Source organism: Zootoca vivipara, chromosome 6 (genome assembly GCF_965207765.1).
Source record: "Zootoca vivipara chromosome 6, rZooViv2.hap1.1, whole genome shotgun sequence".
Classification (NCBI taxonomy): domain Eukaryota; kingdom Metazoa; phylum Chordata; class Lepidosauria; order Squamata; family Lacertidae; genus Zootoca; species Zootoca vivipara.
Genome location: NC_142589.1, coordinates 40,721,498 through 40,746,717, shown reverse-complemented (window position 1 = coordinate 40,746,717; position 25,220 = coordinate 40,721,498). Strand labels below are relative to the sequence as shown.

The window sequence follows — 25,220 nt, the reverse complement described above, 5'->3', positions numbered from 1 at the left end:
ATGATAGGAAGGACGGATTTCTCCTTCAAATTGGGTTGGAGAACACAACTTTTTATTGCCCTTCTGAACAGCCTCTATTAACATTTTCTCAAAGGGCAAGCCAATGTTTAATAAAATGCCATAAGCTAATGTTGTGAAGGTGACACAAGATATTGGGAAACAGTCACTCTTCTCTTATGGATAATAAACATTCCTCATCAGCTTGGCAAAAGAGTAATGCTCCCCTTCTTACAAAATGTTTTGCCTGCAAGACACTCTCATTGAGTTTTATAAGGCATTTTGTTTTCATATGGCTATTAAGCAAAGCTCTCACCAAGACTTATACAACATCCAACTCAAAACATGGTACCCTATGATGACCTCACCCAAAGATTTTCATCTGGTGTGCTAAATTTAAAATGAGGCTATCTGGAATTCCCTCATCTTATTTAGATGCAGAGACAGCCGTTTTCCACTACCAACTTGCTCAAAGTGGAAGTAATAGTTGCTGGATCACCTGATTTGAAGGGTGAAGTTCTAAGCAAACTTGGCATTAAGTTCTACACATCATTGGGACTTCTGCAAACTAAACCTGTACACATGCATTAAGGCATGGATGCCAGCCTAAGCCCTCTTCCACAAGCACATTTTAAATTCATATAACTGGCTACTGTTAACCAAAATCCTTGCAATGAAGGAATGTCAATGGAACTACACTTCAAGGACCGTAAGCAGCAGCTGTAGTCGCCCCAAAAGCGTTGGATTGCCAGGGACAGGGACAGTCCTTTAGATCACTTCTGTGTAGGAAAATGACAGCACAAAAAGAGTGGGTGAAGTAGAACGATCAGAGCAAGGAATCCAAACCCAACTGTCCAGAGCAAAGCTGAAAGGGACTTTTGTAAACCATCCAGGGGGGATTAGAAATGTACCTTTATTTCAGGATATGCTTATGTTGATTTGGTGCTGACTCCAGCCACCTCTCAGTAGATGTGATAGCAAATCCATCTCTTCAAGAGATCTTTTTCCATAGTTGAGAAAAACACACTTACTGTTCCTCTTACTCACTGGCATATGAAACTAAACAAGTATCAGGTCAAGTGCCCAACACAGTTTGCAAATAGCTCAGTTTAACTTTAGGAAAGGCCCATGGATGCAAGTCTGCTCACCTCATACTAAGCTCATTAATAAAAATCCTATAAGGACTTGGCCATTTTGAAAATATGTGTTTTCTCCACCGCTATGTTGTTGCAGCAAATCAGCAGAGAAAAGGTATTTGGAATTTTCTTAAGCAAGCCAGAGGCAAACGTAAAAAGTAGTGTGATTGTAACTAGGCTAAAGTTACAGCTCACTATAAAATGGCTGTCCTGGAAGAGCAAAACTCTAAACAATTCGTGGTGATATATGGACCCATCTCTTGAACACCAGAGGAAAAGCAAACGGTATGAATATGCTAAATCCTGAGAACTTAGTGTAGAGAAAGATTGGAAGCCTGGAAAAAGTACATTCTACATTGCTGTTTTTATGCATGATCCTCCATCTATTTTCTGTAAGGAGGACTGAAAAAAATGATTGATGCTCAGTGTAATGATCTGCTTTGCACGTAAGAAATTAATATAAATCCATACAATGACTTTCAGGGGAAGGTAACTTTCAGGTATTTGGAGCAACTGTTAAGCCTTAAACAATGGCAAAAATGTACTACAAAAGAGCTATGGAGATGTTAAGAACTTCAAAGTTCTGCCAAGCCGTGTGTTTCCAGGCTAGGTATTTAGATGTATAGCTGAAGATGCAAGAATGTAGTTACATAGTGAACATCCAACAATTTAAACTGTTAAGAAAATTTCATGGTTTTATTGTATAATGTAGCACTGAAACATCTGAACAAAAAAAAAATCAGTATCTCAGCTGGATTCAGGCTGCCGTTCTTTTCTTTCCGTTTGCTTCTTTGGGCTATTAGAGAAACTTGTCAGTACAGAAACACAACCTTTTGCATTATGGATGCTTCCCGAGGCATGCTGGTAAACACACACATTTCCCTTGTCAAATGCAGCTAAGTCTAACTTCCAAACATCATGCACAAGGAACTCTTCTAGTGACACAACATAAACTCTTCAGAAGGGCATGTCGCAGGTCTTGCTTGCTTGCCGTGGTGTGTTGTAGGTTTGTGTATGATATTTGGAATGTTCCATGAATGTGATTAATATCTGTAAGGAGGAGAGGAGAAAAGAAAAGTACAGGTGCCTCGGGGATGCTGTCTCAACCAAAGTTGTGCAATGCTAGCCTGAACATGTCATTGGTGCAAACCCAAGCATCATTGATGTTCTTTAATAGAAATATCTGGTGGAATCCCATAATAGGATCTTCATCGGCCTGTGAAAACAAAATAAAAATGAATTTTAGAAATTCTCTACTATAGCAAATGTCTAACAAGGCAAATTTCTGCAGCTGCTGCCAAATGCTGTCATGCATACTTCACCTTTCTGCACCAACATTCTGCCTTCAGATTCATATGTCATCCCTGTGCTAATGAATTAAGGTAGGCAAGATTCTGACATGCATTTTTGAGTCTTAATGATGCAAAATTACAATGGCATGGACAATACTCAAAGAGTAGTAGAAACATGGAGATGATCCATTACCATTGTAGCAATTACTGTCTACAGATAATGTTTCTGCTTATGGAAGAATTATAAGCTTCTTGAGAATCAATACAGCCCCTTAACAACAATTTGAGGAAGTACGGTAGTAGTATGTATAAGAGTTCAAGGTTAAAGTCCTGGTAAGGCCAACAAAATAGGCATAAGGTTTAGAATGTACACAAAAAGGGCAAGAAAATGGGATGGTGAGTGGTGGTCAAAAATTTGAAAAATGTCATGTCCTTATAACAATCACTAATATATTTGGCATAAGAATGATTCCCTTCAAATAGGAGGAATAGAACCATTACAGTGACATTCAGTGCGGAAATGCTGGTAATTATTGACTTGTTCACATCTTCTAGAATATATACTGTACAAGTACATATAATGTTGCCTTTCAGCTCCATATAATTTTTCTGCAGAATTCCAAGGAGCAGTTAACTGTGAGCTAGTTTGCTCATAAAGTTTAAAATAAACTATGGTTTAATGCAGGGGCATAGCCAGGATTCATTTTAAGGGGAGACAGGCATTATTGGGGGGGGGGGTGCAGAACTGAGCTATCTGTGTTGCAATTGGGCAGTTAGGTATTTTTCATTTATTTACTTGTGCTCCTGCTCCCCCTGGCTATGCCCATGGTTTAATGCAAACTACCTGTGTGCACCAGCACACTGCTCTTAAGTGTCTACTCTGCTTCTTCCCTGTTCCTGCTGTTGCCAGGGATGAAACAAACCAGAGTCTAACTTATCTTTACATGTGAACCAGTATTAATGGTTTGATTCTCTTCAAACAAACCATGAGTTATGGTTTGCACATAGTGATAAGCCAACCTCTGGTTTATTTCCTGCTGGTGCGGCAACAGCAGGAGAGGAACAAAGCTGGGATTTTAGAGAAGTGTGCACCATTTTTGCTAACCCATAGTAGTTCTTAAACTATAGCTTAACACCCTCTGTGACTCAGGCCTACATGTCAAATATTTTGAATAAATAGGAGAGAACTATGACCTGTGCTTTGACTGTCACCTTAGCCAAAAGATGATTGCACTCAGCCGATTGGCTCCGAATCTAAAAATGCACTCTGCACTCAGAAAGAAATATAACCAGATCTAGATTCTAAAATGAACTTTAATGCATACCTGTCCATGCCATTCACACACACAATCTCCACTGAAGCTGAAACAAGTGGGCAAAAGTGGCTTCAGAGTGCCACAGAAGAGACATATATAAATGCTTCCTAAAAAGAAAGTAATTTTGCATATCCCCGACATTTGTTTCTCCCTCTGCTTATTAGCAACTAAATCAGGTAAATGTAGAGGCCCCACAGACCCGTGCTGTACATACCAAGAGCCATTTTTACTGCTATTTAAAAACACCTGCCAAATCCTTCTTAAAACCCCACTTTTTCTGTGAAGCCTTTGTCTTAATCCTCATCCCTAACTGAAACAAAACCTAAAATAAATACATTTGCTCACCAATTATTTGCCATTTCCCTTTCCCATCTCCTCCAATACTGTTGTTATTTAAACAGTAAATGTCCTGAAGCCCAGACCCAACTGTTTATGAGCTGCACATTTGTGGTGCTTTAAAGTGTAACATGACCTTGGCTTAGGGGCATTTTCCTGATCTAAGAGGAATCTTGCACAGATATACCTACAGGCTCTAGCTCAGACAGCTTCAAACACAACAAGGTGAGTGTTCATTGTGTGCCACACAGATGTCCTAGATTTCTAAGCGATGCTAGATCTAGGATGTTAGGCAAGCAACTGACTGGCATAAAAATTATGCTAAATTAATTCCGCAGCAGCTGGTTCCAAGTGGAAAACTCCATTTGCTCATTTCAAAAGCCACAACCCTGAGATGAGCAGGATTCTCATTCTTCAACCCCGCTTTAAGAACACACAAGCAATGTCCATGCTGTTCAGACTGCAAGTTCAACTAGGATACAGGAGCAAGCAGTGTGCTTCTTACTCAGTGAGGACTGTGAAGATCAGAGGTAGAAGGCGGCCAGAGGCTAAACATTGTGGAGTGCTAGCCTGAAGACTTCATTGGTGCACACCCACACACCTTGTAAGCTTTTCAACAAAAAGGTCTGATGGAAACCTAGAATTTGGTCATCATCTGCCTGAGCAGAACAGGAGAGAAACCATTACTAAAGAGACAGGCTCTGTAGATACAGAATGCCAGTCTCCTTGCAGGATTCCATTATGAGTGTATTTACTGCACTTAGAAAGAATGTTCCAGGCATGCAACAGGTACCTCTACTGCTGCCAATTACTCAGGAGCAGTACAATAAGGACAAGAAAAAGCGTAAAAATTAGTAAGATAATTTCAGTCCACATTAAAGGGACTACATTAACTTTTTTCCTGGAGGTTTTTGTAATGGGTGGTTCATATAATTTCATTCGCAACAATAAATCTTTCAATAGCTTACAATAAGCCACATGCAAACCATTAACTAAAAGCCTGCGAACTAAAGTTGCTTATCTGTGAAGCTTTGAACATATGAAGCTGTCTTATACAGTCAAACTATTTTTCCACCCAGCCTTGCACTGTCAATTCCAATTTGCAGCAGCTCTGAGGTCTTTCCCATCCCTTCTACATGCAATCGTTTGAATAGCAGGTGTCTTCGGCTGAACCTAGAACCTTCTGCATACGAAATACTTGCTTTACCATGGAGTTTGGGCCCTTTCAATTTTATTACTAGCATGAAGATGCCAAGTAAACTCTGAAAGGTTAGCATAAAACTTACTAGAAAACAGTTGTTTGTCTATAAAGCTACACTAAGTAATCTTTGTTTAGATAGAAATTCACTTTCTCCTTTCCAAAATCAATCTTCCTAAATGCCTTCATCTGCCAAGTGATGCAACAAGTATGCACTGCTAATGAATACTAGTGATATCACACGGACTACTCTTTTGGACAGGGCAACATTCAGAAGATATAGGAAGCGCGACACTGATCTGCACTTTCCCATTTTGCCTAAAAGTGCCTGTGAAGATGCACATGATTCATTTCTGGCAAGATATAGAAGTGAAGCCTTTTCCCCTTGCATCGCTTCTGAAACAGCATTCAGAAAAAAGTATACAGGCTTTATCTTCTATTGATAAAAAATCACCCCGTCTGTATATTAATCCTTCTACATAGCCTCTGCATATAACAAGATGTGCATTTTTAGATTACTGCTTCACACGTTGGCTTGGAAACCTGTAAATGGGCTCTTGTTCTTGGATGGGCTACTCTAGATGCTGACACTCATGTCAGCCATACTTCTCAGTCATCACACAAACATCAGTTTGAAGTGGATCCTTTCTGCATAGGACTCTCTCCACAAGGACACAAACTCTACATGTGTTGAACTTGTTTCAGACTGATGCTGTGATGCTGACTGTGTATCAACATCTAGGACAGTGGTGTCCAAACTTTTTTCAAAGAGGGCCAGATTTGATGAAGCAAAGGGCCATGAGGGCCGACCAAAGTTGTTGAGCTTTTATTAGGATTGAAGTTGTTGAGGTTTTTCAGGATTTCACCCCAGGAAATAAACTGCCACAGGGGCCGAATTAAACCGACCAACAGGCTGGGTTAAGGCCCTGAAATGGACTTCGGACATGCCTGATCTAGGAGGTGGGGCTAGATTGTTTCTCCATGTAAACCTCTTTGTGTTTATACTTGAAGGCACAAAGAGAACTTCCCTCCAAGCATGAAGCTGCTAAAGGTACTACCAGTAGTGAGGGGCACATGGAGAGTAATATGCACCCCCTTGTTTTTTCATGCCACTTTTGAAGGCTTCTCTTCAACTCTTGCGGTAAAGTTAAACTCGTAGCAATTTCCAAAGGGGTAGTTCCAAAGCGCTGTTGCAGCAATGTCTTGTAGCAGCATCTTAAAGAGACAAACTAATTTATTATGGCATAAGACAGTAGTCTTCAACCTTTCGGGACTCAGGACCCACCTTTAACTCCAAGCATGTATTTGGGGACCCATTTCTTAATATTTTACCGTATAACTGCATGCGGTAGTGCTGCTGTTGCAACCCATCTTGGCTGTTATCCAGTAGTGGGTCCTGACCCACCAGCTGAGGAATAGTGGTGTGAGCTGAGCTACAGCCCATGAAAGCTTATGCCACAATATATTTGCCTTTGAGCTGCTACAAGATTCTTTTGTTGTTTTTACATTCCTAGCAGGTATTATGAAGTAAAAGTATTTTGAAGCTGGGTTACATGTGGAGCAAAGTGTGTCCATATGTACCTAACACAGGCCCAGAGATGGAAAAGTTCTTTGTGCCTCCTTCCCCATGGGCTGTGTCAAGGGTCAACACCTTTGCTGTGTGACGCAGTGCTTACCAAAGTCCTTGTGACCAACATTCCAAGTTCAGTGTAGCCAGACAGTTTTCTTTAAAGTTGTCCAACTGAAAGTCTAAGTTTTCAGAGAACAACCCTGCCTGCTTACAGGTGTATTTCAGTTTCCAAGACAGCACAAGATAACAAGCTTCTTTAACCACAGCTCCACCTAGAGATTTTTGTTTAAGCTTCTCTGTCAGAGAGGGAACAATGCTGTGTGTTGGTTCAGGCCCCGGCTCTTCTTTCCATCAGTTGTAACAAACTTGGTGACTCATTTGGTTCCCCCCCCCTCCAACTGGAAGCATGAAGGCCTTTACACCCACATCAGTCAAAACAAGACATAGAAGTATTTTAACAATTTCAAAGACAATGCAACATACAGTGGTACCTTGGTTCTCGAACAGCTTAGTTACCGAACAAATCGGCTCCCAAATGCCACAAACCCAGAAGTAAGTGTTCCGGTTTATGAACGTTTTTCGGAAGCTGAATGTCCGACGAGGCTTCCACTTGAGTGTGGGAAGCTTCTGCAGCCAATCAGAAGCCGCGCCTTGGTTTTCGAACGGTTTCGGGAGTCGAACGGACTCCTGGAATGGATTAAGTTTGAGAACCAAGATACCACTGTATTAGAAGGGAGGGATGAGGACCCCTCTGAGAAAGAGCCCTGGTCATTCAGCTTCCATGACCCAAGCAAAAGTAGGTCTGCTCACTTGCAGTGCTAGAACAACCTGACCTAATGGATTAGACCTGTTTCAGATGTAATTGTCAAACTGTGGTTTGGCAGTCATGAACAGGCTTTGGGCGCAAACACACCTATTCCCTCTCTCCTCTTTGTGCTCTAATTCCCTCCTTGATTTGATCAAACCATAGAGTGGGGGTGAGGGAGGCAGAGAACATGTGAGCCCAAAACTCACTCCCAGTGGGTAAACCCTGAACCGGTTCTGAAATTGGACTCCAACTATTCCTTTCACAGGACCAAAAGTTGAAAAAAAGCATTTACCTTAAGCTGCCCAACTACCATACTGAGTATACAGCTGTCAGGCGTGGGCTGATGGTCTTGCGCTGTGATACTGTGCTGTATTTTCTGAAAGGGAAGGCTCTGCAAACAGAAAGAGAAAAAATGTAAAGTTTTGCTTAAAATTTTTTATGGTTAAGCTCATCTGTGAAGCAATCTGTGGCACCAAGCCAGGTTCTTAGGTGTTGAATTAATTCTGAAAATGCAAGCACCCTGACATGTATTCATTCAATCGCTGACTAGTTTTTTGTTTAAAACAGCATGTGAAAGGTCAAGCCAGGCTCCCACATTTTTGGTCATCATGGTAAGCATGTTGCTGCTTTCTTGTAAGCGATTCCTCCCAACCTTGGAGCTGCGAGGCAGTAATTGTACTAGCAGTTTCATGGTGATCCCCACCTCCTCCCTCCCCTGCTCCAAGGGAAGCTGATGTGTGTTTAAGCTGCTGCTGCTGCTGCTGCTGCTGCTGCTGCTGCTGCTGCTGCTGCTGCACCTAGGCTCCACAGCCAACAAGCCACCTTCCCACTTTATTTCCAGCTCTAAACTTGGAGCTGGGGAGGGGAGCAAGGAATGATTTCAGACGCTGTATAGAGTGTCGTGTGAAATTAACAACATAGGAAAGTGGAGTCATATTTTTTGGTTTATCAAGGTTAGGCAAAAATTGTGGACCTCTGAATCCAGCCCTGGTAAGGAAGAACTCACCATGTACTTCTATGAACACTGCTTCAGCGTCACATTTACTACATAAAACCCAACCCTAAATATGCTTCCTTGGAAGAGAATTTTTTGTGTGTGTGTACTCCAAAGGGGGTTTCTTTTCAGCTCCACTGTTGTTCTCATTCTGGACAGAGTACACACAAAACAAGGAAAGAGAACCTGTAGCCTCCAGATGTTATAGAATTATAGACTATAAGTCTGGTTGTTCATTATCATGCTTGCTGAGGCCAACAGGTGTTCAGCAACATGTAGATGGTTGCCAGAGACCACCATTGCCTCTCACTTAGGAGAAGCTTTATCCTGAGACAATTAGCAGTGGATGTATGTTATAATCCCAGAAACTGTTGCAAGGCTGTATCTGCTCTCAGTATACAATAAAGACATGTATGCAAAATAAAAGACACTGTATAATCACTTGTTGTTGTTGCTGTTGTATACTTAAAAACTTAAAACCATCTTTACAAACATCTGGAGGGCTACAGGTTCACCATCCCTGCTATATAGACTGCAGCCACCATGAAAGAGGATGTAACTGTGCTGTCTGGAACACATTGGTTTGTATAGCTGGGTGGCTGAGCCACCAATCAGGATATCCTGGGCCTTCATCTGCTTGGAGCTCAAGAGATAGCCTTAGGCTGGACACGCCTCAGACTTCATCTGCAGTCTGGAGATAATAAAACTGAACCACTTTACTGTGTTAGCACTAGAACAAAATAATGCATGTGAAGCACTTTGAACATTCAAGTACACTATATAAATCTAAGGGTGTTTTTTTCATCCTCACTATCACTGAGTCCAATGGGACTTACTTCCTAAGTTAACTGTTTCTGGAACTGAAATCAGTACAATTTCAGACAGGCAGATTAGAAAAGCAAAAGGGTGCTGCCTGAACCTGCTTCCTATAAATAATACAACAGAAGTAACAACAGAAAGTGGCCTGCACCAAAACGCAAATCTTTCAAAAAGAATTCTGAGCTGAACAAAAATGTCCGGCAATGAAGAGCACAGGAACTTACTGAGAGTTTTTCAACAATAGCTGCTTTGCCCTGAAATTGTTGTCCTTCCCATGTAAGGCATGAGGCATCTATCTGAAATTATTAAAAGAGGAGGGAGAGGGAGACGGTAAAAATCTGCTTGGAAAAGTAAGATTTCATTTTGCATAAAGAAAACAGCAATAGTCATTAAACTCTTCTAAGCTACACACAGAAATGGAGAGGAGTAAGTTTGCACCTTTTTCAGAAGGGCTAAGCACAGGCTCAGCTGAATCAGAGGTTGGCTCCATGCCAAAGACATCCAGCAAATTTTGAGTCCTAGTAGTGCACCACAGAAGGCAACACCCTCCACCCCAATCAGACTCCTTACTTTTGGCCCATACACTAAGGTTATATTTCGTAAGTATAGAGGGTATGTATTTGTTCTACGCAGCAACTATAGACCCGCGGGTCACATTTTGCCTTCTAGAAGCTACTTATTGCTTGAGAGCTGTCCATCTAGGATAGGAGGTCTACAATTTGGCCTTGCTGAACATGCCAAAAAGTGCAATTGCCAGGCCTCCCCACCTGTCAAGACCTTACCGCCAGGGTATTTAATTTGAGGAAGGCCATTTTGGGGGGGGGTGCAGACCATTGGACTCTACTGCCTCAATGCCTTCAAACTGCTTGATCCAATGCTCTCTGTCTCGGCTTGGAACAGGAAAAACTGGCAGGGTATGCATTTGTGCTGAAGAATCTTCACCCACATCTCCAGCTTCTAAGTTGGGAGGAAGCTTGGTTGCTCATCATGCTTACCACTGGACAGTGCCACACTTAAAGCTTGCCATTTAGAAAATGGGCTTTTGCTATTTTGCTAGGAAGCCAATGGGTGGGGTGGAGGAAGGCTGTGGTCTCCCATCTTTGCTCCACTCTTCCAGCCAACTATCTCTTGGTCAAAGATCTATAATCTAACCTCTCCCTGTTCTTGGATCCTCAGCTTTCTAGCTCCCATCTACTTCAGTTTGTACAGCAAACCTTATAAATCTAACACTCTTTGGTAACTTATACACTATATGGAACTAGGAATGACCAAAGTCAGTCAACCACCATTTTTAAAATTGTCATTCCAATAGCTTTCATGGCTTTCCCTTGTGAAGCATACACCATTAAGAACAAAAAACAAACAAAAAAGGCAGTTGTTGAGGCCCTTCATTCCCATAAAGTTTTAACAATACAGAATGATGCAAACTGTCATTCAACACCCACATAAAAAAGAAATGCCAATTGTTCAGAGCAGCTGCAATTCACTATTTCATCCAGGAGCATTTTCCAACCCGATCTGCAATCTCTACCACCTGCCATTTTTCACCAGAACCTTTGGAAGTGAAAACTGACCCGCCAATATAAAACCAGATCACCTGCTATGAGTAGATGTGATGTGGCCTGGGCACAGAAGTTATAAGTAGCATTTTATTCTCACATAAGTAGTCCAATATGCTTAGCAATCATCCATGTTTCAATATGGTTAGAAGTCAAATTCTAGTAAAAACACCATTTTTAATTCCCTCCAGAAAAATAATTGTCAGACAAAGGAAGAATTTCCCACTTTGTTCTCTTTCTTTGCTTTTAGGTACTCAAAGAATTAGGTACTTAAGAATTCTGAAAATCCATTTCAATTTATTCCATGAATAGTGCTAGAATATGGATGGCATCTAGTAATAGCAAAGTATGAATGCTTGAGGTAAAAGGCATGCTTTCCTGCCAACAAAGTTTAGAGTCCTATGTGCATGCGCATCACTTTTGCATTCTGATGCACTCAGGCAGTCCCTAAATGCACTTAGTTCTCTTGAAACACTCAGGCAATGCCAACCTAAAGGTCAGGTGCAGCCTCTAAGCTATATACAATGTATTGAAGTGTATTTTGAACCCTCCCCAAGTTTGCTGACAGGAACTCAGAGAAAAGACAAAAACTGCATGTGTAAAAGTTAAATCAGCACTGTGCTGCTGATCACTTTAGTCTAAGCATTACTAAGGCTTCATTTCTTTGTTTCATATTAACAATTCATCCTGCATTACTGATCTGCCTAGGAGATCCTAGTTTATTTAGAAAGGCAATTGAACATCTAGAGTGGAAATGTCACCATTTATTAGAACTCTGGTTTCTCTTTGGAACAGTGATATGGAAGGAGTGGTTGACACAGTCACTCCCAAGGGCCTTCCCAGCACTGCAGAGCATGGTTAGACCCTGGTTTTCTGGGGAGTTGTGGGTGAAGCAGGAGGTAGTGCAAACAGACAGAACACAAATGGTTTAAGTCTCCTAGCAAGCGTGACTTTGTGCTGGTGAGTGTCTACCACATGGCAATGAAGAATGTTTACTTCACTGCCACAATTGCATCCTCTAGTAGACATCCAGCAGAGCTTCTCAGGGTGGCGAATGGGTTGGCAAAATCTACCCGTTGGAAATATATGAACCTTCTGAGGCCTGCTGTGACACATTTTTAGAGCACTTTTAAGGTAAAGTCACTCACATTCGTTCTGAATTAAACAATAATGTTTATACAGTATCCGAGGGAATGCCTGGAGCACCATTTTGTCAAATTGTGGGGCATTTATTTCAGTTGCTGCATGCTAAGAATTTGAACACGATACCTGAAGCTATCCAGCCAACCAAATCTGCTCTTGATCCCTGCACTTCATGCACTAAATGCTAGGCAACGGAGGGAAAAACAAGCTCCATCGGTCTGTTCCTCCCTCGGTTTGAGGGCCAGAGCATGATGCATACTGCGGGAGCAGTGGGAGTTTCACCTGTGATATACCACCAGGTGAAGGTGCCATTGTGCTCTGCCTTCAAACCAGTCCTGGACGATGAAGACAATGTGCTCTAGATGGAATTACATTCTCCCTGAAGAAGCAAGCTTGAAGCTTGGGCTATTCCAAGATCCAGTGTTTTCTCAGGATGCTGTAGTGCCGTTGTTGCCTATTCCTAGCTCTGGCTGATTCACCAGCTACAACCATTCCTGGGCTAGGATAACTTGCCACAGTGACTCATGCTTTGGTAACCTCACATTCTTGACTACTATAACTTGCTTTACTGTAGCTACTGTAAAATGAGGCCACTAGAATGCCGAGTGGTGCATCAAATCAAAGTCATAGAACATGTTGACCAATTGATGGGGTGGGTACTTTTCAACTGACTAGAATATATAAGTAAGTAATTGACGGGATAAGGCTGCCTATTTATAACTGTGTATGTCAGAAGTGGGAAACCTTTGGCTCACCAGATGTTGCTGAACTACAGTGTCCATCAGCTCCAGCAAGCATGGCCAATGGCCAGGAATAGTGGGAGTTGTAGTTTAGGCACATCTGGAGAGCCAAAGGTTTCCCACACCTGATGTGTATCATTTGGCAAGTGAACATACCCTTGCCTTAATTCTCTCCTTGATAACAAAGGATTGCAACCTGCTTCACAGGGCTGTTTGGAAGCCAAAATGTAAAGCAGTCTGCATACTGCAAGTGCACTATAAATTGTTTTTTAAAAATTCGTACAAATGATATAGCAATAATTACAACCTCATTTCCCGAGTTCAGATTAACTGCCGGGTATCTCTGTGCAAGCGTTTGTAATGGACAAGCACATAAATGGGGAGTGTGTTGGAATAACTGAGCAATAGTTTAAAATAATCAAGAAAAATCTGTTCCAATAGCTACTTACGTATATTGCTCCTAACTGAGTCCTGTCTGTATCAAATAACTGGTAGTAATGCTGTACAAAGCTGGAACCAATCTGCTCCCAAATAGGCTTGTCTCCCATTCTGAATCCTCAGTTGGAGCCAGCAACTGAAAAAGAAAAAGCAGTGAAAACTGACAGCCCAGGGCAATGTAAGACTGTAACAATATAAGTACAATAGGCTGATCTTTTACCAGAATCGTCCAAATTTTTCACTTAACCATGATTTTCCTCGAGGATTTGAGCATCACACTACAGAGAACTTTCTCTAGTTTACATTGCTGTAGTACAGCAGCCTGACTGCAGCATATTTAGGCACCAGCATCAAGGCACTCCTTGGTTCATACCATGACACAGAGGAAAAGAAAACTATGGCCCCTAAAAGCATGAAATGTCTGCTCTGTAGCAGTACCCTCCTCCTTTGAGCATTTTTGGCCAACATACAACAACCAAAATTAGAACTCAGAATCCAGAAATGTATCATACAAACTAGTGACATCCAATTGTTTAGTTGTATTAATACCGATGTGCAATTCTCCACGCGTTTGAAACAAGCAGCAAACATTCTCAGCTCAATTGGTAGAGCATGAGGCTCTAAATCTCAGTATCATGGGTTTGAGCTCAGTATCATGGGTTTGAGCCACACTTGGCAAAAGGATTTGTGCACTGCAGGGAGCTGGACTAAATGACTCCTGTGGTTCCTTCCAACTCTACAATTATACAGTTCCATGATTCTATGACCAAGTTCAACCCATTGGTGGCCTTCATGCTCACATATGTCACTGAAGCACCTTCAAGTACTCATCCTGGCTAATTTGAAGCTGGGGGAGGCTGCCAAAATTTGCTTGACAGCCAAGCAAAATCAATTTGTGCCACAACCCTGGCCTCCAAGGAAGAGGACAGGGCCTCTCTGACATCATGTTGAGCTCAGGGTCAGATGAAACTACGGGGGTAGAGCCTCTGCCCTTCTCCACTTCAGCAATCAGCTGGGGTTCATCCCTGCTGCACTGAGTCATATATATACCGTGTTTCTCCTATTTTAAGACACGTCTTATATTTATTTTACTCAAGAAAAATAAGCATATGGCTTATTTTCAAGGGATGTCTTAAAATACACTGGGGGAAGACTGGGGGAAGAAGGTGAAAGGCTGTAGCAGGTAAACAGGGCTGGTGAAGAAATCTCAGCCTTTTACCAGGGGACGCTGTGGCTTTAAACCACTCCAAGAAGTGATCGGGTGGGTTTCCTCCCCGCCCTGCTTGAACAAACGTCTCCTCCCTGCTCCGTTGCCTCCCTGCTCCGTTGCCTCGCTTACCCGGGCTCCGGTGTCTGATTAAATGAGAAGGAAGTGTGGGAGTGAAGCTCTCCCTTTAAGAGGCAGCCTGCAAAGGCAATTTCAACAATTCGGCATTGCAGGCTGCCTCTTAAAGGGAGAGCTTCGCAGCCTTCACTTCCAAACTTCCTTCTCGTTTAATCAGACATCGGAGTGCAGGTGGGGGGGGCAGGGAGGAAAAGAGGATCGCTGAAAAGGGGAGGGGGAGGAAGAAAGAAGGACGGGGCGGGGGAGGTTCGCGGAGGTGAGAAAGCGAGCGAGGCAACAGAGCAGGGAGCGGAAATCACAACTTAACTCCTCTTTCCTGGGAGTAAGTTCCATTGAACTCAGTGGTGCTTACTTTGGAGTAGTGGATGTATAGGACTGCCTTGCACACAATGACTTTAAAACTTTCAGCATTGCAGGATGGCATTCCACAGCTCTCGCTCTTCCCCTCTTGTTCACATAGGCAGACTGGGGATGCCGCCGCCGCCGCAGCCAAACACCCATTAAAATCGGAGAGGGAGGAGGGGGAACCTTGAGAATCTGGGACCTTTCTCCCACCCCCTGACCAGCAAGGGAAGGCTTGTTTTCTCTCTCTCTCTCTCTCTCTCTCTCTCTCTCTCTCTCTCTCTCTCTCTCTCTCTCTCTCACACACACACACACACACACACACACACTCACTCACTCTTTCTGCCGTCCGCCTCTCCAAACCAACTCTTCAACCCAGAAATCAAGGGGACGGAGGAAGCCAGCGAGATCCTCAGACTCGCTGCTGCTGGCTCCTGGAGGCACCCTGCTGGGTCGGCGCCCAGCAACGCCACGCAGAGCTCCCCAAGCCTCCTGGAGCCAGCAGCAGCAACAGGGCAGGAGGCTTGGGGCGCTCCGCGCAGCGCTGCTGAGCACCGACCCGGCAGGCCGCCGCCTCCTCCTGCCGCGGCCGTCGTGCTTGGTCCCGCTGGCTGGCTGGGGCGCTTGGCGGTCTTGCTCCGCGCAGCTCATGGGTATGGCTTATTTTTGGGGTATGTCTTATATTTCTTCAACTCAGGAAAATCCTGCCATGGCTTATTTTGTAGGGATGACTTAAAATATGAGAAACACGGTACACAAACAGCAGTAATATGTCTCGCTGCTTTCTGAGTACCTGGAGAAGTAAGAAACCTCTCCCTCATGCTGCACTGAATTCAGGCACATTCAAAAAGCAACAGAACTTATTTGGGAACATCCAAAGCTTCCTTCCACCAGGTCAAATTATCTAGCCCAAAATTGTCTTCTTGGATTTCCCCTGAACTCTAATGTTCAGAAGGGAAGGAAGTCTTCCTGGTGCTGTGCTCATACCAAAAGCAAGCTGGAAAGTATATTGGGGGTAGAGGCTACAGCTATTGAAGGCAGAGAAGAAAAAGAGAGCATTTATGTGCACACTCAGCTGCCATAGATACTTGTTATATTTTCCCTGCCTATCACAGTTCCCCCTGTCTTTTATTTAACGCTAGATATTATAAAGGAAGGAAACCCAATAACAGCTGCATTACTGAAATATAGTACAGTGCTCTGGAAATCTGCTCAGCCTAATAGCAAGAACAAAAGGTGACAGTAAACTTGTATGTCCTAATTTTCTATGATAAAGTAGAGCCAAAACACAGAGGATCAAAGGAGTCCACTCACTATCTATTTGCAAGACTGTTCCAACTCTACAATTCTGTATCACCAGTTTGGGCATCACTTTCCTTCTGTTGACTTAGATCAACATCTTCCTACAATGAAAACTTCTAGGCAAAAAAAAAAATCCTTCCAGTAGCACCTTAAAGACCAACTAAGTTTGTCATTGGTATGAGCTTTCGTGTGCATGCACACTTCTTCAGATAGGTATCTGAAGGTGATCTCTAAAGTGCTACTGGAAGGAATTTTAAATTTTTGTTTCGACTAAGGCAGACCAACACGGCTTCCTACCTGTATTCTAGGCAAAACTTTAAGAGTGAGGGAGAACTATACATTCTTCTGAATGGCAGCAAACAGAAACACACCTATTTATCGTAAGCAGATCACTAAAGTTGCAAGGTAGATGAACGGAAGATCAAGGTAGATGAACAGAAGATCAAGGTAGATAACTCTCCAAAGAGGATATTATGGTTTGGCTGATTAGCATGGGTAGCCTCAAGCATTTCCTACAAGACCACCACAGTCATTTTACAGTGCTTGGTAAGAGAAAGGACCAATTATTCTAGGAGGACATGCACATAACATTTAGATAGGTCTAATGTTGATAAATGTTTGAAGCATAAAAGGAACAAAGTAGAAAGCTAGAGAGACTGATGAGAGAAAGCTCAGGGCAAACAGCTAATCTGTCCAATGTTTTCTGGGAGCAAGTACACACAGCTTGACTTGCACATTCATTTTAATCTGGGATTAATGTGACCATGGAAACATGGTCAGTCAGTTCTGAGAAGGTGTTTGGAGTTTCTGTATAGACATCTATTCTTTAAAATCCTACATAGATCCAAATTGAGAGCCAGTATGAGATTTGTAGGCATTTGGGCAACCAATTAACCAAGCTTTCTCCCACCCTGGCATAGATAAATATCAACATCATCTAAAAATTCAGCAGTGAAGGGAAACCAAGACCCATCGGTAAAGCTACCACAAGGGGTGGGAGGGGGGAACCCACTGGAACCACAAAAGTATCTGAGCAGACTGAAACTAGTATCCTAACTTGTAACTAAAAAAATAATTCCACTAGGTCAGGGATGGTGAATCTGTGGTACTTCAGATGTTGTTGGACTGCAATTCCCATCATCCTTTACCATTGCCCATGTTGGCCAGTAACATATGGAAAACCACAGGCTTCCCAACCCTGCTCTAGACAATGCTTTGACAAGCTGCAGCCCATAATAGAAGCAGTTTGCTCGTCTCTTGCAAAGTGATTGTGCTCCCTTCTTGAATGAAGAGCTCTCCTAATTTATTTTGATTAATCCATGTACCAAACACAATATCCAAGTGTCCTCAACTGCCTCACCTCTGTCAGCAGTCTCTCTTGTCCTCTGCACAGTTGCCAGATAGTTCTAAGATGTTTTAGCTGATTTCTGGTAGCCTGTTACTGGATGGTGTATTACGTTTCTGGTTTAGATTATTGACGTACTTTGTTACTAACTTAATGTGGCTTGCCCAAAGCCCTTTGGATAGAAAAACAAAAACAAGAAAAGAAGAAACCTTAATGGTATAAATCTACTATTACTTCTCTTTTTAATTTTGATTCTTAAATAGCAGTTAAAGGTCAGTTTGCAGAGTAGGCCAACAACTTTAACACTTTTCCCTAGGAGCAATGCAGATTGTTATTACTACAATAACTCCTTGATCCTTACCAGGAGGTGGACCCAACATGTCAGGCACTGAAAACATAGTGAAGTCTGATGCTCAGATCTCAAACATAACAGAATTTTAAGTTTTTAATTTATATCTAAATATTAAAAAAATGTTTGTTCTTTTTCTTTTTCTTTTTACACAAACACAACATACAAAATCGCATTGGTCACTTGCATGATAATGAAATGTTGGTGCTATTTCTTATTATGCAAACGCCCTAGGCCAGCAATGGGGTACTGTAGCCCTTCAAATGTTGCTGGATTACAAATCCCATCATTCATGACTAATGGGTATGCTGCCAGGGTGTGTTGAGAATTGGGAATACAACAACATATGGAGGGCCAGGGGTTTCCCCCATCCCTGCCCTAAGCTGCATAGAGATATCTTTAGCTCTCTATGCCTTTATGGACCAGATACCTGCTATGGCTTATTTTATGGCTACGTCTTAAAATAGGGGAAACAGTATGATTCTTACAGTATGATTCTCATTCCCTTCTATGTGTTAATTAGCATTTAAGGTTAATATTGCCTTGCACAAAAACACTGGCAGAAAACTTCTAGAGAATACACCGCATGACACCTTTCCTCATCATCAAATCACTTCACAATGTGGTTAAAATACATTTCAGGATTAAATGAAAATGCCACTCTGAGAAGCATGCACACCCAGGGTGGGGAATATTGTTGCTTCATAGGCCAGACCTTTATCAATGTTGATGGGGGGGGCTGCCAACCTGTCAATCACCTGACATCACAATGATATCAGGTGCGAAGTGCTGCTAAAATAGGGTGTTCAGCAGTTTGAATGGAATCCTGCTGAAGCAAGCAGGATTTAACCTAAGTTCAGCAGTTGAAGAACAGGTATGCACAACCAATGCAGGATTTAACCCCACCCAACAAAAGATGTTACAAGTGATATCAGCTGGTGAGGGGTCTGTGGTTTGGGGGAAATGGTCTCATCGGCCAACTTGAATCTCCTGGTGAGTCAAGGTTGGCCTGTGGGCCTGAGGTTTCCTACCCTTTCTTTACAGCACCAGTAGGTTCTAAACTGCTTTTGAAACTACTATATATGCTTTTGGAGAAAAGGGGGGATGCAAATGTAATAATAAATAAAATAAGCAGTAACATGTTTGACACTAATACCCTTTTCAACCTTGCAAATAAGTCCACAAACATTAGCTCACAACATGTTTTACTAACTCTTCTGAGTTTGTTATTTCTGAGCATGGTAGCACGTGCATTGACTACATATTGTTTGGATCACAGTAATGTGCTATATATGAGGCTGCCTTTGAAGAGCTTTTCAAAACCTCAGCTGGTTCAGAATGCTGTATCTGGACTCAAGCAGGGCCTCTTATAGGGAACATGCAATACCACAATTACAATACCTTCACTCACTACCGATTCATTTACAGGAACAATGCAAAAAGCTTGGGGCAATATTATTTGAAGGACTGCTATCTCCAGAACGAGCTGACATGAATCTTGAGATCTTCCAAAGACACCCTTCTCAGTGGCTATACCTAAGCTTTCTCATTCTCTTCCCACAGAGACCCACCTAGACCCTCTCTATAACATCCTTCCGCTGTCAGGTAAATATATATATAGCTAAAACAGGCATTTAGCTTTTGAATTAGCTATATTTTTAATTTTTTACCTTAACATGTTCAAATATAATTACTGTTTGCTGTATTTGTTTGTTTGTTTTATTACTGACTAATTTTATCTGGTCTTATTTTTATTTTATTGTTAGGTTGTGGTTTCCCCCCAAACTCCTGTATTATTATTATTATTATTATTATTATTATTATTATTATTATTATTATTATAAGCCGCCTTGAATGCTACATGTTGAAAGGCGGGATTTACACTGAAAGAAATAAAGAAATAAAAGGAAAAAGAATCAACCTTTATAATGCTTCTGTGCCTGGTTGCCTGGAGGAGATTCATATTCGCCACAGGCGAGTGGCTGTTCTTTCTAAAGAGCAATAGTCCACCCAGTAGAAAACCTCAATCTCTTTCATTCCTAATGGCAGGCAAAAAGAACCACTGTTTTAATACTGTATTAAATTGAGTTAATACTGTATTGTTGATACGATAACAAGAATATAACTTTCAAGGATAAGCGCAGGCTAGGGAGAAATTCAGTTTTGTAGATGTATCCATTACTGACTTGAAGCTGTTCTGCTGACATGTTGTTGACTGCAGCGTATGTTCAAGGAAAAAAAATCTATTGTTCACTTTCCTACCAATAGTACATGACATAAGCATCATCTTAAGCACCTGGATTCATCATTGTGACATCCTATAGAATCTACAAATGCTTACATTCAAATCTGTATTCATCACAGTCCTATCTACAGATAACTGCATTGTTCCTATACACTCTCCTCTACCAATTACTCACAATGCTATATACCCAGTTCCACACTGCACAAGATTAAGAAGGAATGCCTCACTCACTGTGGAGTTTTATCAGTTTCTTGGTTTCATTTGTACTAACAGAAATCATGAAGTAAAATTTGTAAGTTTATTTTTCAATTTTAGGAGAGCAGTACATTGCAACACTGAAGGAGGAACACTGCAGCATTCATAGCTATTATTTTATATTTAAGAATCCTGCAAGGTCAATGAAATGACAGAGGCACCAATATGGGTTGGAGGTAATAAGTTTCTTCATATCAAAAATCTTTTATTTTGATTAAACACCTTGATGTGCAATCCTGCCCTTCAATAGTACAACAATGAAAAGCACCGCTGACAAAGCATTAATCTACCGTGTTTCCCCTTTTTTAAGACACCGTCTTATAACTTTTTTCCCTCAAAAAAACACACGGTGGCTTATTTTCAGGGGGTGTCTTTTTTTCTTTCTTTTTTTTAAAGTGCCGGTACAACTGGGTCCCACTGGCTCAGGATGCTCAGCGCTCTCTTCCACGCGCATTATCAGCACCACACTCTAGCCAACTGAGCTATCCAGGTTTTACAACATAATACTGTAACATAATGCACAACATGATGTACATAACATCCATTAAATGAAACAAGAAAATAAGGAGATTATTTAAATACAATACATAATACATAGCAAGCAATTGCAGCAATTGAAACTGGGATTTTTTAATGCTACGTGTGTCCTCTACCATTATTGCTGTCAACCAGGCTGGCAGCAGCTCTCCAGGATTTCAAACTTGGGGGTACCTGGGGGTTAAACCTGGGATCCTTATGCATACAGAGCACAGGGTGCTCTGCCACTTTGTTATGGTCCTTTCCGTTTTCTGCCTCTTCTATTCTCTCCCTTTCCCCTCCTACCCATCCTGAGTCAAGGGCTCTCCTTCCTTGGAGGCTTTTAAGCAGAGGCTGGATGGCCACCTGCCATGTATGACCTAGCTGAGATTTTTGCATTGTAGGGGGTTGGACTAGATGACCCCCGAGGGTCCCTTCTAACTCTACAATTCTACCGATTCAACAAAGGGCATCATTATCACCATCACCAAACTGGTCCAAGCAACTAAGGAGAACGTCTTGCGTACACCCCTGTCCTTTTGATTGGCAGCTAAGCTTCGCCTGGCCGGCTTCCGAGTTGCAGCACCCGATTCTGCAAAGCTCGCCGCGCCGATGGGAGGACGCCCGCCTGCCTGCCGCGCAAGAAGTTAGGCAGAGCCGCACAAGCTGCACAAACTCTGCAAAGAGGCGGGGGCGGGGGCAGTCCTGCCGAACGGGTTGAGTAACCCCGCCGGCGGGATACGGAGATGGCGTAAGGGAGCTGCCTGCTTCTGAGGCGGCCTTTCGAGAGCCTCGGGCGGCAGAGAGGCGCTCCAGGGCTGGCGGCTCTCCTCGGGGACGGGAAGAGCCGCATTTCCTGAGGGGAACAGCCTGCGGGCTGGGCTCTGGGGAGGGGTGGGAAGGTGCTTGGCCCCTGCTGCCCCCTCAGCTGTGAGGTAAACCTGCAACGAGCCCACGCTTTTCCCTCCGCAAGCAACGAGCCCCTCTCTCTTTCCTCCTGACGCTCGTGCCCTTGGTGCTCCGTGCGGGAAGGAGGGGGAGAGGAGCGGCGTCAGCTCTCGGCAAGGAGGCCAGGGCAGCTGAATGATGAGCCAAAGAGGAACCTGCACGGCACCTTTTCTCTGTCGGGGAGGGGGGGGAGAGACGCGATCACAAACATACAGAGAGAGACAGACGCGCACACAGGGGGAGAGAGAGAGAAAGACACACAGGGAGAGAGAGAGACGCGCACGCACACACAGAGAAAGAGACGGACGCACACACACACACACACACACAGAGTGTGCAGCGCTGCTTCGCACTTTGTCAGCGCTGCAGCCGCCGCCACTTCCGAGCGCCAACCCGACCTGGCAGGCTTCCTCCTCCTGCCATGGCCGGCATTGCAGGAGCTGGGTCCTGCTGGCTTGTGCCCTCGGTGCTCCGTGCGGCACTGCTGCACGCTTTATCGGCGCTGCAGCAGCAGCCACCGCTTCCGGGCACCGACCCGACCCAGCAGGCTTCCTCCTCCTGTTGCAGCCAGCATGCTGGGTCCCGCTAGCTGGTTGGGGCGCTCAGTGGTCTTGCTCCGCACATCGCGGAAGTATGGCTTATTTTCGGGGTATGTCTTACATTTCTCAAATGATTAAAAACCCTGCCATGGCTTACTTTTTGACTACGTATTAAAAAGGGGGAAACACGGTATTATGGATCAGCCAGCTATGTGCAGTTCATAGATTTTATTTCTTTTTTAAAACGTGTTTGTGATTTCTCTCTCTCCAAGATTATAACTACTGTACTAAATAAAATTCCTATAAATTAAAACTTATCTTGTGGGAAATCCACCCTCCTTTCTGAACTCTGAAGAGGTAGGCTAATATGAACCCCTCTGGAAGGCAGTTCCAGAATGTAGGGGCCATGACCAAGAAGGCCATTTCCCTGTATCTATTCTTGGATAAATGGAATATGGAGGAGTTCCTGGAAATTGTAATGGGGAAGCAGATTCAGAGAGATGCTGGCATTCTAGGTCACTCTGGCCCTCAAAAATACATGCCTATGCCTAGCATACTACCTCATGAAATGAACAGTGACTATTATCTTCTTGGACAATTACCATTCATTCCCTAGTCACCCTTTAAGGCACCTTTTCCAATAATGCCAGTTGCCTCATAAAATTGAGCAGCATATTACAACTGTATCAAGGATTAGGAATATTTTTTCCTGTTGAGGGTTGCATTTCAATGGTGTAATATGATACATGCTGGTGATAGACGGGACCTGAGCCTAAAGTGGGCATAACATGGTGAACTTGGTCACACAGTCAATCCAAGCACATCTCTACCTGTCCCACCCTTGATGTCACATATGATAGATGTGGGGCAAGTGAACACAGTTGGGAGAAAACAGTATTGCAGAGCAAATTTGGCACATTGACTGCAAGTTCTCCATCCCTGATTTACAGGAATAAATTTTATTTCAATGCTTTACTTGTCATTCTAACACTGATGATCAGCTGACTGCTGCAGTTAAGTGGTATATATCTCAATAGACTAGAAAAGCCTTCCCCAACATGATGCTGTTCAAAGACTGTTAAACACCAATGTGACGCCCTTCAGAAGCAGTTCCTATCTTTCCTAACTACTAGGCATGCTTGCTGTGACACATGCAAGCTGGGAGTCCAATATGCAGGGCACTAGGCTGGGGAATGCTGACCTAAAATATCTCATATATCTTCCATACTTTTAAGAATTCTCACATATCTGCTTGCTTCCTATCCCCATTTAATAAAAAAAATCCAACATCTCAATATCTTGCATCCTAGAAATCTGGTGGCAATTTCTAGGCACTCAATTTTTGGGGGGTATTTGATATTTATATCCCAGCTTTATTTCATCATGGAAGGCAACATACATGGTGGTCTCTTATCAAGGGTCTTACTAGACAAGACTGTTATCTCATCAGCTCTCAAGGCCATGCCTTGGGACAACACTCTTCAAATCACTTAACTTTTCTAATTTTCCAGCAGATAATAATTAATGTCAATCCACCTTGGATTTCATTAACTTGGATACTTTTGTATCGTACATAGTTTTTGTCACCTTAAGTTATTCTTTTACAATTAATTAATAATTAATTTGAAACAGAAAAATTCCTGATATAAATACCCAGGTCAAAATAATGTTCTTTTATTGTTCAGAAAATTATTCAAACCTATCAGTTCTCAAATTTAAATTTGATCATGAGATTTTTTTTTAAAAAAAACAAACCTTCAATGATTTCATCAGGTCTGTCCAATGAATGGATCAGTTTTACTAGCATGCTGGATTCACACTCTCTTGGGAGTTCAAAAACAAATGACTACACTTTGTTATTTACCTGTAGTTTTCGATATATCGTATGCTTTGTCACAGGCAACTTGAGGTAGACCTCAGAGACGGTCAGTGAACGCCTTTAGTACATTTACTGAGAAGAAACTTTCACTCAGGCAGGCGGAACTAGGGCTGCAGCCTAAGTTTTAATGAACCACTTCCTTTCAAACAAATTTCTTGAATATCAGGCATTGGCCGATTGTAAAATTTGGAGCAAACCCTGTCCGAGTTACAAATAGCAATTAACAAATATAAATTTGGGGAGGCGGAGTTCTTTGCCCAAGGTCCCAAACTTTCAATCAGTGCGCTCCTGGTGTATCCAAATAAGAATTAAGAAGCACGTAACGGAGAAAGCGCACACGTGGGAAAGGGCGGAGACATTCACATGCACACCCACATGGGTTTATCACCTCCCCCCCCCCAAAAAAATGCGTGGAGAGTCTTACACGGTCCCATGCTGTTAATCACTAACAAATAGGGAGGGGAAGGAGAAGCAACAGAATTGAGTCGTAACTCAGGAACACACCCTTATCCTCGCCCTTCCCCAACTCATAAGGCCTCGAAGCAGCCGAAGAGAGAGGCGGGCGGGCGGGCCCTCAAACAGACAAGACAGCGCCCAGGCCCAGCACGGGAGTTTGAGAGGCGGGAAAGAAGCCCCGCTGCTTCTGTGTCTTTCACTTCAGGTTTCCACCTCAGGCGCCTCGCAGTACTCACCTCGCAAGCTCCCCCTCGGCTAATGGCGGCGGCGGCGGCGGCGGCGGCGGCAGCAGAGGCGGCGGCCCCGAGTGCGGCCCGAACCCACTCAGCGCTCCCTCTCTCCGCGCTTCGCCC

The 25,220-nt window shown here is 43.0% G+C and overlaps 1 protein-coding gene across 3 annotated transcripts; it reads right to left on the bottom strand.

The window, feature by feature from the left end:
* Positions 1-1,801: 1,801 nt before the first annotated feature.
* Positions 1,802-25,220, bottom strand: NUTF2 (nuclear transport factor 2). 3 transcript variants are annotated; one of them, XM_035119631.3, is made up of 7 exons: positions 25,104-25,220; positions 19,951-20,068; positions 17,696-17,852; positions 13,358-13,482; positions 9,691-9,762; positions 7,946-8,044; positions 1,802-2,349 (listed from the first exon to the last, which is right to left on the bottom strand). In XM_035119631.3, the coding sequence occupies exons 4-7, from the start codon at positions 13,454-13,456 to the stop codon at positions 2,236-2,238; spliced, it is 384 nt and encodes a 127-aa protein (XP_034975522.1). In that variant the 5' UTR covers positions 13,457-13,482; positions 17,696-17,852; positions 19,951-20,068; positions 25,104-25,220; the 3' UTR covers positions 1,802-2,235. The 3 variants fall into 3 exon arrangements, with proteins under 3 accessions (XP_034975522.1, XP_034975523.1, XP_034975524.1); XM_035119632.3 differs by lacking the exon at positions 17,696-17,852; XM_035119633.3 differs by lacking the exons at positions 17,696-17,852; positions 19,951-20,068.

Excerpts from the sequence above, each read along its gene's own strand:
- NUTF2 (XM_035119631.3), bottom strand. The coding sequence starts at position 13,456 with ATGGGAGACAAGCCTATTTGGGAGCAGATTGGTTCCAGCTTTGTACAG. Across the intron at positions 9,763-13,357 it reads CTCAGTTAGGAGCAATATAC|ATAGATGCCTCATGCCTTAC; the intron begins GTAAGTAGCTAT and ends TAATAATTTCAG. Across the intron at positions 8,045-9,690 it reads CTATTGTTGAAAAACTCTCA|AGCCTTCCCTTTCAGAAAAT; the intron begins GTAAGTTCCTGT and ends TTCTGTTTGCAG.